Genomic DNA, 12861 nt, shown 5'->3' with positions numbered 1-12861 from the left:
TGAGCTCTGCAGTGTAATTTGAAATACAAAGCTTGCGGACCAAGTTCTGCTTTGGGAAGCTGTTACCTGGCTAACATCCTTCCACTTCACCTGGAGAACCACTCCCAATTCCAGCCTTAGATTTGGTTCAATGGAGCTAATTTCAGGCTTACCAGTAAACACTATCAACAGTCTCCTCTTGTCAACCTGAGTTTGGCATATCAAGTTTATTGAAGACCTTTCGAAACAGGTAGATCATGCATTTCTGTACATAAAATACAGACCATTTCTGCAAATCTTACGAAAAATCTAGCTGATCCTCCCCTCTTTTATTCAAAGGCTGAGGATGTTATTTGTTAATATTTAAATTTACAGATAATCCCACCTAAAGGGCCTACTGAGATAATGAGATTTTAAAATTTTGTTTTTACAGAAATAATTATTGTATGCTTCTTCATTTCTTCAGAATATACTTGGATCACACTTTTCATTTTATCTCTGTAACACTGGAAGAAATTACCATTATTTCTTCGTGAAAACATATTGTCATACCCAACGACTGGACCTCAAGAGCTGTTGTGACTAAAGAGAAAACCGTAGGGATGGGATGTGACTATGATTAAAACCCTATAATGGAAGACTCGAGTGAGCATGGTCAAGGGCAATGTGCCCATGAAACTCAGAGAATAATGAAGGGTGTTACTGACTACAGCTGTTGCAAAGAAGCTGACTATCTCAACGCAAAGGGATTGGAGAGTGGCCTTTGTTTTAGATAAACAGCTATCAGCAGTTAAATGGATCAACTACTGATGAAAATGTTTATTTCTGTGTTCATTTTAAAAGTGTTAATGTCTCCCTGAGTTCTCCAGATGAGCATGGTGTGTGGATTTAGGTGTGAATATGTTGCTCAAAGTATTAAAAAAAAAAAAAAAAAAAAAAAAAAAAAAAAACAGCAAAAGAATTTTGAAGAGAGCAACAGGCCTGAGCTGGCTTCAAACCTGGCAAGTGGGGACACCCAATGCTGTGATGGTGAGTATATAAAGACCAGTAATGGGAATCACATTTCTACTATGATCCAACTGTATACTACAATTGCTGTATTGCCCTTGTATAGTAAATTTAGTACATTGCTCCTGTAAATCAAGAGCAAATGCAACATCAGATCTTTTAAATTTGATTTGGATATGAAACATTTCCCCCTCCACATGTGGAATATCTAAACGAATTTGATCGGAGTATTAGAAACCTACAGCTGTATTTCACAAATGATCAAACATGAAATTCAAAGTATAAAGGGCAAGCTTGCATTACTGTGTTCACAGAAATGACACAGGCTTAGAAATTAGAAATTCTGTCTCCTTCATTTAAAATTTGGAGCATACAACTACCTTCCCCAATATAAGTGGGCTGATAGCTAGTGACACTCTCAGTGATCTGGCATAAAAATTAAGTATGCCAGATTCGTGCCCATGACAGCACTGAAAGGGGACAGTTTCTCATCCAGTTTATAACAAAATTTTAACCAGTTAGCTGCATCAGCTAAAACAGTGTTACTGTAGCTCGGAATCAGGCAAAATGGTTGTATATCTTTTTTCTTATTTAAATTGGCCATTGGAATTATTTCTTTCTTCCAGACTCTGGTTATTTATGCACTTGATATTTTGGATCAGATAACTCATGCAAGAGAACTAAGCAGTTTCAGAAAAACTGTCAAACAAACCATGTGTTTTTTGGCTCCTGTTAACTGTCATATTTGGCAACAAATACATAAGCTACTAGCTAACATTCGGTTCAGAAAATTATGTGTAACTTCTTTAAATATTGACGCACAGCTTGGTAATGAAGTTCAGCAGAATCTACAGCTGCAAGATATTTCAAGAGGATTGGGTATTTACCAAAAATGAAAGAGGTGGTAGAAATCTGTTTTTTTGTTAAAATTGTTGATGGTTCATATTTCAGAATAAAATAATTAACTCATATTTCATACATAAATCTAATTTAACTGTTCCAATAATTATTCCTTCCAAATTCATGTTGTTACTTTACACAAAGCAGATTTTATAAACACATCCTTTCTTTATGTGTCACCAGTGGCTTTTAAGAGAAACATCAGCTCATCCCTAAAACCAAACCCAGCTTGGCACACTGTCATTCTCCCTGTGATTCTCTCACACTCACGTTTGATTTTAATGTCAGTCTCGCCCTTTCTTATAGAGCAACATACAGAATACTAAATATCATACAGAACCATGCAACTTAATTTGCAATATTTTCAGTTCAGAGAATAGTTAGTCATTTTTAGTTCTAGTTGTGACCCCAAGTCACTTGTTATAAAAGAAGTGATCTCAAGTTAATGAATAACTTCCCCTTAGTAAAAAAATAAAAAAATAAAAATAAAAAAAAATAATAATAATAATAATAAAAATTTACAAATTCAATCCACGGATTCCCTTTTAAACAAAAATAATCAGTTTAATACTTACTTTGCAAATACAAGGTTCTGTGCATGGATCTTCGTTAATGCTGCCAATTAGGCTGCAGTTACAACGAAGGCAGTTTGGATAGCCTCGATACCCAAATGCACAACGGTCGCATTTTTCTCCTGTGTAACCTTCTCTGCATTGACATTGACCTGGCCACATCCCTTGAAAAGCAAAAATTGATAAATAAATAAATAAGAACAGGCAGTAAACTGGATTCAAGATGTCTCAGAGAACGCAAGTAACTTAACATCCCTTTTTTTTATTTATTCTATGTTAATTCCATTTATTTATTTCATTTATTTATTCCATCTTAATTAGTCCATGGACACTTGACATAATGTCAGTCTCACCATCTATTTTTCGTGTTCAGAGTACCAGATGCAGAGACTGCAGCAGAATGGATTTTATGACAGCTATAACAGCATTCATGAACAACAGTGTTAGATCTCAATCCTTCATATTGTTTCACAAAGTCAGAGCCTTCCATCTCCCACACAACAAGACCATATTCAGGAACCTGAGACATCTTTCACCTCACTTTTCTAAATATTCACCATTGTTTTGAAATGGTACCTAACTGGCAGCCATTCACAAAAAGAAACTGTTCCCTCATAGTTTACATCCCAGACACATTACCCAGATTTTAAGTTTAGAGAGAAGCTATTTCCTGTTCCCTTACCGCGCTGTGAGTCAGAATGGTGCTCGTCTTTAACACAGTCAGAACTCAAGGATCCAAATGGGTCACAGCCACAGGGATAGCAGGGGTGATCATCATAGGGAGAAACCTACGAGACAAATGTTCACTGTCAAATTCTCAAATAATTAACTGGAAAATTAAAAAGTTACTTCTGTTTCTTGTCTGGGATCACTGGAACTAGCACAAATGAGGGCTAGAATAACTGGTATACAACAATAGATCAAGGGACTCAATCTTTTTAATTTTAGCAAGCAGAAAATGGGGGGATTGCAGTCTAGAACAAAAAAAAAAAAACAACCTTAAATGCGGGAACAAAATTTGGTCTTCAGTAGCACAGGCAAAGGTACAGTAACTCTAATGGCTGGAAGTTGAAACTTGACACATCTTGACACATCCAGCCTCTAAATACACTTTTTTTTTTTTTTTTTTTTTTTTTGAATGACAGCTGTTAGCCACTGCGGTGGTTTGCCAAAGATTATGGAAATGTTTAAGACAAGAATAGATGTTTTTTGCAAAGGTACTCTAGTTCAATGAAGAAGGAAATGAAAAAAATCCTTGGCTCTGTATTCAATGGGTGGACAGATTATTCATGAAAATTCATTCTAACTTCAAGTTCTATACAGCTTTGTAATACAAGGCAATGTAACTCTCATGGAAAGGATTTTTTTTTTTTTATAGGGAAACCTGAAGTTTTCCTTTGAGTACTTTGGATGTAAAGCAAATCAGTAATGACCTCTGTATACATATATAGTGGCCACAAATCCACTGAATACTTCAGTGCTTTTTAAAACAAGTGAATTAGAGAATCTAGGACTCCTACGACTCACTCTTGCTCTCTGCACCTATTTATGCTGGATTTCTAAAGCATGGGCTTTTGAAAATATGCATAAACCTGCTGAAGCAAGAACTTGTGGGGTAGAAACTTTAGAACCATGTGATGGTCTTTTTAAACACTGATTGACATGGGCTGATATAGGACAGTACATAATTTTGGCACTTCTGAAGACATCAGATCTTCAGTGCTGGCACTTTTTGAGCTTTATCCACAGGAGAAATGGGTTTCCTTTCACAACATCTACATTTCTGCACTAGGAAAACATATTTATTTACTCATTTCTTCTCTAACAGTTTCTTTTAGAGCAATTAGACCTGCCATTCCACACAACTGGACAAGCACTTTATGCTTTTCTCTGAAAGTTATGGTGGTACATGATTTATTAAAAAATAAAATAAAATCCTGTATAGTTTTTATTTATTCTACAATGGATAACAGCACATGTATGAATGTAAAAGAACATTAAAATGGTATATTCCAGATCTTACTTTGTGTGGTCTAAAGTATCCATCAGCACACGTTTCACAGTTGATCCCAGCAGTATGTTGAGTACAGTTTAAACAGACACCACCTCCTATATACTGGCCGTGAATATCCATGCTCCTTTTCTGATCTGCAATACTCTGATTGTAATAACAATCTTCTGCTTTGTTATGACAGTTGCACTCTAAGAAGAAATAGAAAAGAAATCCACTTTTTTAAAAAATGTACATTACATTACAGTTTCTACCACACGTTTTTCAAAGAGAAAATTGTAAGTCAAAGAACATATCAATTCATCTCAAATGTGTGATTTTTTTTTTTTCCCATTAACCATGCTGTATGCATCAGTAGTCTCAAATACACTCAATTTCTTAGTAAGTAAGCACATTTCAAAAACACTGTCACCACTTTAATAGCACCCTTCTTAACAGTATTCCACAGATCACACTCCTTTCAGGAGTGATGTCAATAGCGATGTGTGCTATTACTTTTAGCTGCTGTTACATCTTCTGTCTTCTGTATTATAGAAGAAAATCTGCCTGATTCATCTCTTATTTGTATTGTAGACAAAAGTCTAAGAACTCAACAGTGCCAGTAGATAAGTATATATTTGATTTAGGTTAGAACATACTTTTCAGTCTAAACAAGCACTTATTTTCCAAACAGTGACATTGAAATTTATGTAAAAACTTCTACTAAAAAATACTTTTCCATTAGCAACTGTAAATTTTATCTAGTATGTTTTTAATTGTCTGCAGCTTGTGCCAGGCATTTGTGATGTGAGGAGGAAAAATACACTAGCTAGCCCTAGAGACACTCATCTGTACTGAACTACTGTCACAGCCTAAGTCAATCTATCAACTAATCTGAAATGTAATTGGCCAGTAAGGACTTTCTTTCAAAAGATTTGTTATCAGAACAAAGGTGATTTTTGTTTTTTACCTGACAAAATTTATGATCAAGTAAGAAGTTTGCATTTCAAGTAGCTAACAAAGGGATTGATGCAAATCTGCTAGTTTTTACAGTATAATAAATCCCTGAGCCTTTTTTGTCTCATCCTTTCTGAAAGTTTTACTGCATGCCACTTCCATTAGCCAGGCAGTCACATTAGATAGAGTATTCAAAATCATCTAAACAGTTAAGATTAGAAGTAGGCTCTCTACTCCATGAAGACAGTTTTTAGGATATTTGGGGGAATCAGTGTAGATCTGTATGAAAAGCAACCTCAAACAAGAGCATAGTAAGCCTTTATGAAATTATCTAAACCTTTGTGAATACTTACTCTCACATTTGTTCCCAGCAGAAATGGTTCCTGGTCTCCATGGTTTCTGATGATACCCAGGACAGCATTTGTTACAGCTCTCTCCACATGTGTTGTGCTCACACTGGCACTGCAATTTCTAGGAAAAAGAAGAAAACACATCATTTTCTTTAAATATTTTTAAACAGAAAACTTATTCAATGTTCTCATAAGTTTGCCTAATATCTGATTTATTCCCCCAAAAATGTCAATGCTCACAAATACTAATCAATTAGCATTAAACTATTCAACCACATTGTATCAACTACTGGGGAGTAGCATTTCTACAACAGGGAAACTCCTCCTTTTGCAACTCAGACTATTTCTTGTAATGCCTTTCAAGTTGTTTAATTTTAATGCCAACGTAAAAATTCCCTTCAAAAAAGTTAAATTACCAGAGACCCAGATATGCTTACAAAGAAAAGGAAGAAAATTATAGCAAATAATTTGTATGCATTATGTAGTATTTTAGCCTTCTCTTTCCCATTCTTAGGCAAAGACCTTTTTAAATCGGACAAGTTGTTTTGTAAAAATAGATCAATGAGATCAAAAAATACCTTTGTGATTTCATCCAGAGGACAGCTTCGAGCGTGGCCATAACAAATACACATGCCACCAACAGAGATGTCCTTTATTGAGTAGTAGTACTACAAAAATTAAAGTTGAAAAAAGAATGATTAAAAGACATTACATATATATATATACACACATATATATTCCCTCCTACATAATAAAATGCCAGCATTCTATTATTTTGTGACTTAAAACATGTCAGGAAAATAGTATGAATTTCTGTCACTTAGAAAAGTAGAATAGCATCACAGTCATTCATGTTAGAAAAGTCCTCTAAGATCATCTGGTCCAACCCTTCACCTAGCCCTGCCAGGTCCACCATTAAACCATGTCACTAAGCTCTACATCTACGTGTTTTTTTGAAGACCTCCAGGGACGGTGACTCAACTGCTTCCCTGGGCAGCCTGTTCCAATGCTTCACAACCCTTTTAGTGGGAAAAAAAAAAAAAAAAAAAAAATCCTAATATTCCTAAACCTCCCCTGGCACAACTTAAGACCATTTCCTTATCTTATTGCTTGGTGCTTGGGAAAAGAGCCCAATCCCCACCTTGCTATAGCCTCCTTTAAGGTAACAATAGAGCACAATAAGGTCTCCCCTGAACTTCCTGTTCTCCAGCCTAAATAACCCTTGCTCCCTCAGCCTCTTCTCATAAGACTTGTTCTCTAGGCCATTCACCAGCTTTGTTCCTCTTCTTTGGACATGATCCATCACCTCAATGTCCTCTTTGCAGTGAGAGGTCCAAAACTAGAAACAATATTTGAGGTATGGCCTCACTAGAGCTGAGTCCAGTGGGACAATTACTTCCTTAGTCCCGCTGGCTACAGTATTTCTCGTACAAGCCAGGATGCTGTGGGCTTTCTTGGCCACCTGGGCACACTGCTGGCTCATTCAGCTGGCTGTCAACCAATACCCCTAGGTCCCTTTCTGCCAGGCGGCTTTCCAGCCACTCATCTCCCAGCCTGTAGTGTTGCATGGGGTTGTTGTGACCGAAGTGCAGGACCTGTCACTTGGCCTTTTTGAGCCTCATACAGTTGGCCTTGGGCCACTGTTCCAGCCCATCCAGATCCCTCTGCAGAGCCTTCCTACCCTCAAGCAGATCAACACTTGAGCCCAATTTGGTGTCATCTGCAAACTTACTGAGGGTGCACTCGATCCCCTCGTCCAGATCATTGAGCGAGGGGAAGCCTTCCATTTGGGATTTATTTTTTTTTTCCTATGTTTTAACTCAGTGGTACAAAACAGCAACTAAGTTTTAACTTTAAATAATGCACCATTCCTAAGTTTCAGGAAAGACCAGCAACTGTAACCAAAATTTGCTTGTAAAAGAAACTTTTTTCCACCATAAAAGCCATGTAGCATAACAAAATGCTATATTTGAATTCCAGTTTGTGAAGTAAACGTGTGCTTTCTTAAAATGGGAACTATGCCCTCCCTTAAAATCACTTTGTGCACCTCCTTCTAGACTAAGTCTGCTACTAGTGTGACGCAGTGTACTAGGCTATCCAAACTTTTAGCTTAAAATTGGTGATGCAGCACAATAGAATCCATTAATGTTGAGATGTGGTGAGCAAAAGCGCATACATAAGGAAAAGATTTAATTTTCAAGGCAAGGAAGAGGCAGGAAATGACCATCTGGGTTCAGTTACAGCTGCAGTATCAACATGGTTGGCTTGTTTGTATCTTGGGAAGTATGTACTAGTACTAGAGGGGAATGAAAAAAAATATTTTTTGACCACACTTCTAGGTAAAAGTTCAAGACTCCCAGATCTAACAGCCCTAGGGTCATCTGCTTCAGGATGAGGTGGCGGCCTTGGGTGGTCAGACCTGCTGACTCCATGGACTGTTATTTCATGGAAGGATATTGGAGCCAGAGCAAACTAGCCTCTTTGATTGAATACTTAATTTTTAAGTGTTTATTTTTTTTATTATAACATTACAGAAAAGAGAGAGAACAATAAGCCCTTAATTACAGAGTAGAGGTCCAGGCTGGGAAAAGTAGGAGGATGACCAGAAAGCAGAGCTGTATTTGTTAGTACAGAAAAAGCTCGTTGCATTCACTTCTTCATCCCCTTTGTCTTGTTTTCTTAAAGCTTAAACTCTATATGGCTCACAGCAGCTGTGTGCAGCTTGAAGTTGAACAACAGATTAATGCTAACCAAATGCTACAGAGAGAAATAAATAAAAGAAGCAAAACACAGAAACAAACCTGCTGTTGAACACTTGGAAAAGTTCTGCATCAGCCCTTTTGCAAGATTGTATACAAGACACCAATAAAATTGGTATCAACAGCTGGATGTAAAGTCTTCAAAAACAAAAATGGAATACAGAAAGCTGGAAATGACTATCTTGGTTGTCATTGGTCACACAATGGATGAGACACAAAGTGAGACATCAGGACACGAGAACCCTGGCCCAGTAAAACCCATGTCTTATGGAGATGAAGATGTGTAGCTGTTCATGCAGAGCTGCACTAAATCTTGCTGGGTAAACCAATACTAAGTCCTGGATTATACAGCAGTGTACATTATGAAGGCAATGGGTATGCTTATCCTCAGAACCCTTGTTTCCCAAGTAAACTGCATGTTTGTATCTCAAGCCTTCCTTTTTGGGGTGTATTTCTTGATATTACAGTATTATGGAAAGGCTTAAATATCTACCAGCCTGTTCCATATGAATATATCTCACCTGTTCAGTTTTTGTGTTAACTACTATCCTACGTCCAGCAAAGCACAGCTGGAACAGACGCCTAATCCTCATGCATGCAGTCCCTGTGCTAGCAACTCCCCCATGGGGTAGGTGGAATGAATGGAACATCCAGATCTTGTGCTTCTGAAATGCTGCAGCTGAACAGGCACCTCCAATGGAGATGAGGGTGGGGCTGCCTTGAAAGTGCCCACCAAGGCCCGCTAAGAACCAGGCTCCTTTTTCTCTTCTATACACAGCTACCCAATCCAGTTTCAATACCAAGTGTGTAAAGATTACTTTAAGAAAATTGTTAAAATTCTAGATGTTTTGCATTATTATTTCTGTGCTTGAACACAGTAAATTAAAATGGTGTAAAGAAAAGAAGAAAACTCTTATCAGACAACAAAATTCACCGTAGCAAGGTTTACAAATAATTCTTTTTATGGATCAGAGCACTGAAAACTTAACACACGGGAAAATGTACTGAAATTGCATCAAGAGCAACCTCAAGTGACACTTTCATTTAGCCAGACCCTATTTTTTCTTTTTTGATAGAGAATTAGAAATGACATTCCTAGCTTAAATCATTTGAGCAAACAAATAAATAAAAGGAAACAAAAAATAATCTTTAAAATTATTTCTTGAAGTTGTATCTGGCAAGGTATTATTGCTAATAAACTCATAGGGAAGGCAGAAATTAGTTAACAACTTGATAAAACAACTCTGTGAATGGCAATGATCAAGTACTTCATCAAAGAGATCAGAAAAGGCTTTCCCATTCTGCCACACTGAGAAGTGTTTCTGAACAATCATCTTACCCTTCTGGTAACAATGGGGTCTAGTTCTTTAGGATCATGATGGCTGAGAGTCATGAGGTCAGCATTAAGGGTTCTAATACGCTGCAGTCGTAAGCGAATGTATCGTGCAGAAGTAAATTCCAAAAGCTTTTCCGAAGGATCATCAGCACTAGGCCTACCGTTGATCAGTGACGTGTGAATCTAGGAAGAGGGAATGACTTAATCATAAACATAATTATGATCTATTTGCAACAACAAACATCTTAGTGTGAGAATTAAAAACATAGAAATTAAGCTTGTTTTCTAGCAACTGAGGATGGTGAGATGTTGACTCACCTGGAATTATTTTTTATTTCCCACTTTCCACCTGCAGGTATAACTCCCACTTCCTGAATAACACAGTTCTGAAACCACCAGTCTTGGTTTATCATAAAGTCTCATGGCTCCTGGATATTTGTGGAGTTAACATATGGAGAAGTGCAGTACCACAAGCTAGTCCTTAGTTACCTGGTCTTCCTTCTTCTCCCTTATTGACATGGAACATGCAACTCTGGCCATAAGCATGGTTTTGTCCTTACAGATTTTTCCTAAACAATTTGTAGAGATCTTATTGCAAAATATAATATTGTGCATGTGCTCAATGTGAAGTCATTAATTCCATATCCTGTTGGGACAGGGCTGCCCAGTCAGCAAAGAATACTCAGTGATATGACAGCACAGTGGGAAGTCACAATGCAGATAATTGAAAGCAGGAGGCTGCCACCACGAAACAACCCATCTGGTCTCCATCTCTCCATCTCACACAATCCCAAGTTAGCCCCAGTAATATGGCTTTTGTTATCAAGCAGTGCAACTTATTCCAGAAACAGCTTCCTGCTCCTTTCCAAAGCAACTTAAAAGCACACAAAGATATAGTTTCATGTGATCATGGATTCATAGATGACAGTTTGTGCTACATTTTGAGGTAGAAACAGTAAACCTGATGTCCGCCTCAACTAGTAAAGGGTTATGCACTAGGCTCATCAGATACATTTTAGAGTGCAAGGCACATCCTCATTTATGCAGAGCAATTTTGTCTCATATACTACTCTTGGATTTATAGTATGACCTTTGCCAGTATTGTCAAATATTTCTCCTGAAAATATTACTAAAAATTTAAAATAATAATAAAGAAGTAGTTTAGTTCTGTACAACTAGGGACTTCACAGACAGCAATTGTGTTATTTCAAAAATATACGGAGTCTGGTAATGGAGTTCATACTCTCTACTATATGCTTTTGCCATTTATGGTCTATCACCCTTATTTCTAAATAGTCTAATATAACATGTTTGAATAATTTCACTTTTCAAATAGCCTATTTAGAAACTAATCATGATTTTCCAACTGCAGAACAACAGTTATCTGACCTTTTTCCAGGTCAGATCCTGCAAATTAGAATCACCTTATATAATATTCAGCTCTCATGGAAGCAGAGAATTCCTCTAGAACATCTAGACAATCCCAAAACAGGATTAACTGAACTTGTGTCAGATGTTTGACCAATCTGTTCTTGAAGACCATTGTTGATGGTAACTCTGCAGTCTTCCAAGACAACGTACTACTGTCCTTTCCTTGCTCTATTGTTAGAAATTCTCCTTATCTCTGAAGCATATTTTACTTCTTGCAGTTTCAGATTACTTCTTTCATCATCTCTCACAGACATAAAGAACAGACTGCTCCTCCGATTATCCATGTTGTATGCAAATGAAAACAGAACATGCCCACCCATCTCAGTCTGTTTTCTCTAGGTAAACTGTTGCAATATATTCATTCAGAAGTCATATTTTTTGATGGCATTTACAAGACAGAACTGTTGGCCAAATATTCAAATAACATTGCATTGCTTCCACTGAAAAAAAAATATATACAGGTAAACTCACTATACATAAGCCCAACTGTAGCATTGTGGATCATATCCTACTCATTTGGCATTAATTACAGATGTAGAATTTGCTGAGCTCATTGCAATCCTTTGATTTTCATAATGAGAGAAGGATCCAACCATGGTGTTAGTTCTAGCATGCTGTGTTTTCTTCTTACCATTTAGGCTCTAAAGGTCTGAAGACCTAAAAAGGTCTTTTACAGCCAACTGGCCTTACCTCCTGCACAACACAAGCCATTTCATTTTAGATAATTTCTCCTGCCTCAAGCTCCAGTTCTCTGGGAATACATATTATCTCTGTTCATGAATAGCGTTTTCAAATGATGAAAAGTTTAACCTTATTCACATTTTAATTCTAAACTTATCTACTGGCTAGACCAGTAGAAAATCTGTAATAATACATTGTAATTTACACAGAGACAATAGGGGAATCTTTCCTACTAGGAAAAGGAAGAAATAGTAGGGACAGATACATGAAGGAAGAAAAGGGGATGTCGTTGTGGGAGTCTATTACAGACCGCCTGGCCAGGACGATAGCGCCGATAACTTATTCTTTACAGAACTAAGAGAGGCCTCGAGATTAACTCCCCTTGTCCTTATGGGGGACTTCAACTTGCCAGACGTTAACTGGGAGTGCCACACGGCTGACACGAGCAAGTCCAGGAGGTTCATGAAGCACCTAGATGATAACTTCTTGGTGCAGGTGCTAACGGAGCCAACTAGGAAAGGTGCCCTCCTAGACCTGTTGCTAGAAAACAGAGAGGGCCTGGTGGGAGATGTGGTGATTGGTGGCCGCCTCGGTCATAGTGACCATGAAGTGGTTGAGTTCAAAATTTACGGTGACAGAAGGAAAAGTGCCACCAAAACCTCATCCCTAGATATGGGGAAGGCGGACTTCAGGCTGCTCGGGGAACTAATCAGCAAGGTCCCCTGGGAAGCTGCTCTTGAAGGCCTTGATGTCCACCAGTGCTGGTCACTCTTTAAGCGATGCCTCCTAGAAGCACAAGATCAGGCAATTCCTAAATATCGCAAGTCAGGCAGGCGTGGCAGGAGGCCGGCGTGGCTGACCAGGAACATTCTGATGGAGATTAGGTGGAAACAGAGAG

At 37.7% G+C, this 12861-nt stretch overlaps 1 protein-coding gene across 1 annotated transcript in view; it reads right to left on the bottom strand.

Moving 5' to 3' along the window:
- LAMA1 (laminin subunit alpha 1) overlaps positions 1-12861 on the bottom strand; it is a 104829-nt gene that overhangs the window by 59654 nt on the left and 32314 nt on the right. The window contains exons 5-10 of the mRNA XM_038173915.2: positions 9855-10034; positions 6335-6424; positions 5760-5877; positions 4483-4661; positions 3142-3247; positions 2463-2623 (exon numbers count right to left, since the gene is read on the bottom strand). Of these exons, the coding sequence (XP_038029843.2) occupies positions 2463-2623; positions 3142-3247; positions 4483-4661; positions 5760-5877; positions 6335-6424; positions 9855-10034 (834 nt within the window). The remainder of the gene's footprint in view (positions 1-2462; positions 2624-3141; positions 3248-4482; positions 4662-5759; positions 5878-6334; positions 6425-9854; positions 10035-12861) is intronic.

Source organism: Anas platyrhynchos, chromosome 2, assembly GCF_047663525.1.
Source record: "Anas platyrhynchos isolate ZD024472 breed Pekin duck chromosome 2, IASCAAS_PekinDuck_T2T, whole genome shotgun sequence".
NCBI lineage: Eukaryota > Metazoa > Chordata > Aves > Anseriformes > Anatidae > Anas > Anas platyrhynchos.
Note: the sequence above shows the minus strand (reverse complement) of the source record. Positions and strands in the feature narration are given on the sequence as shown.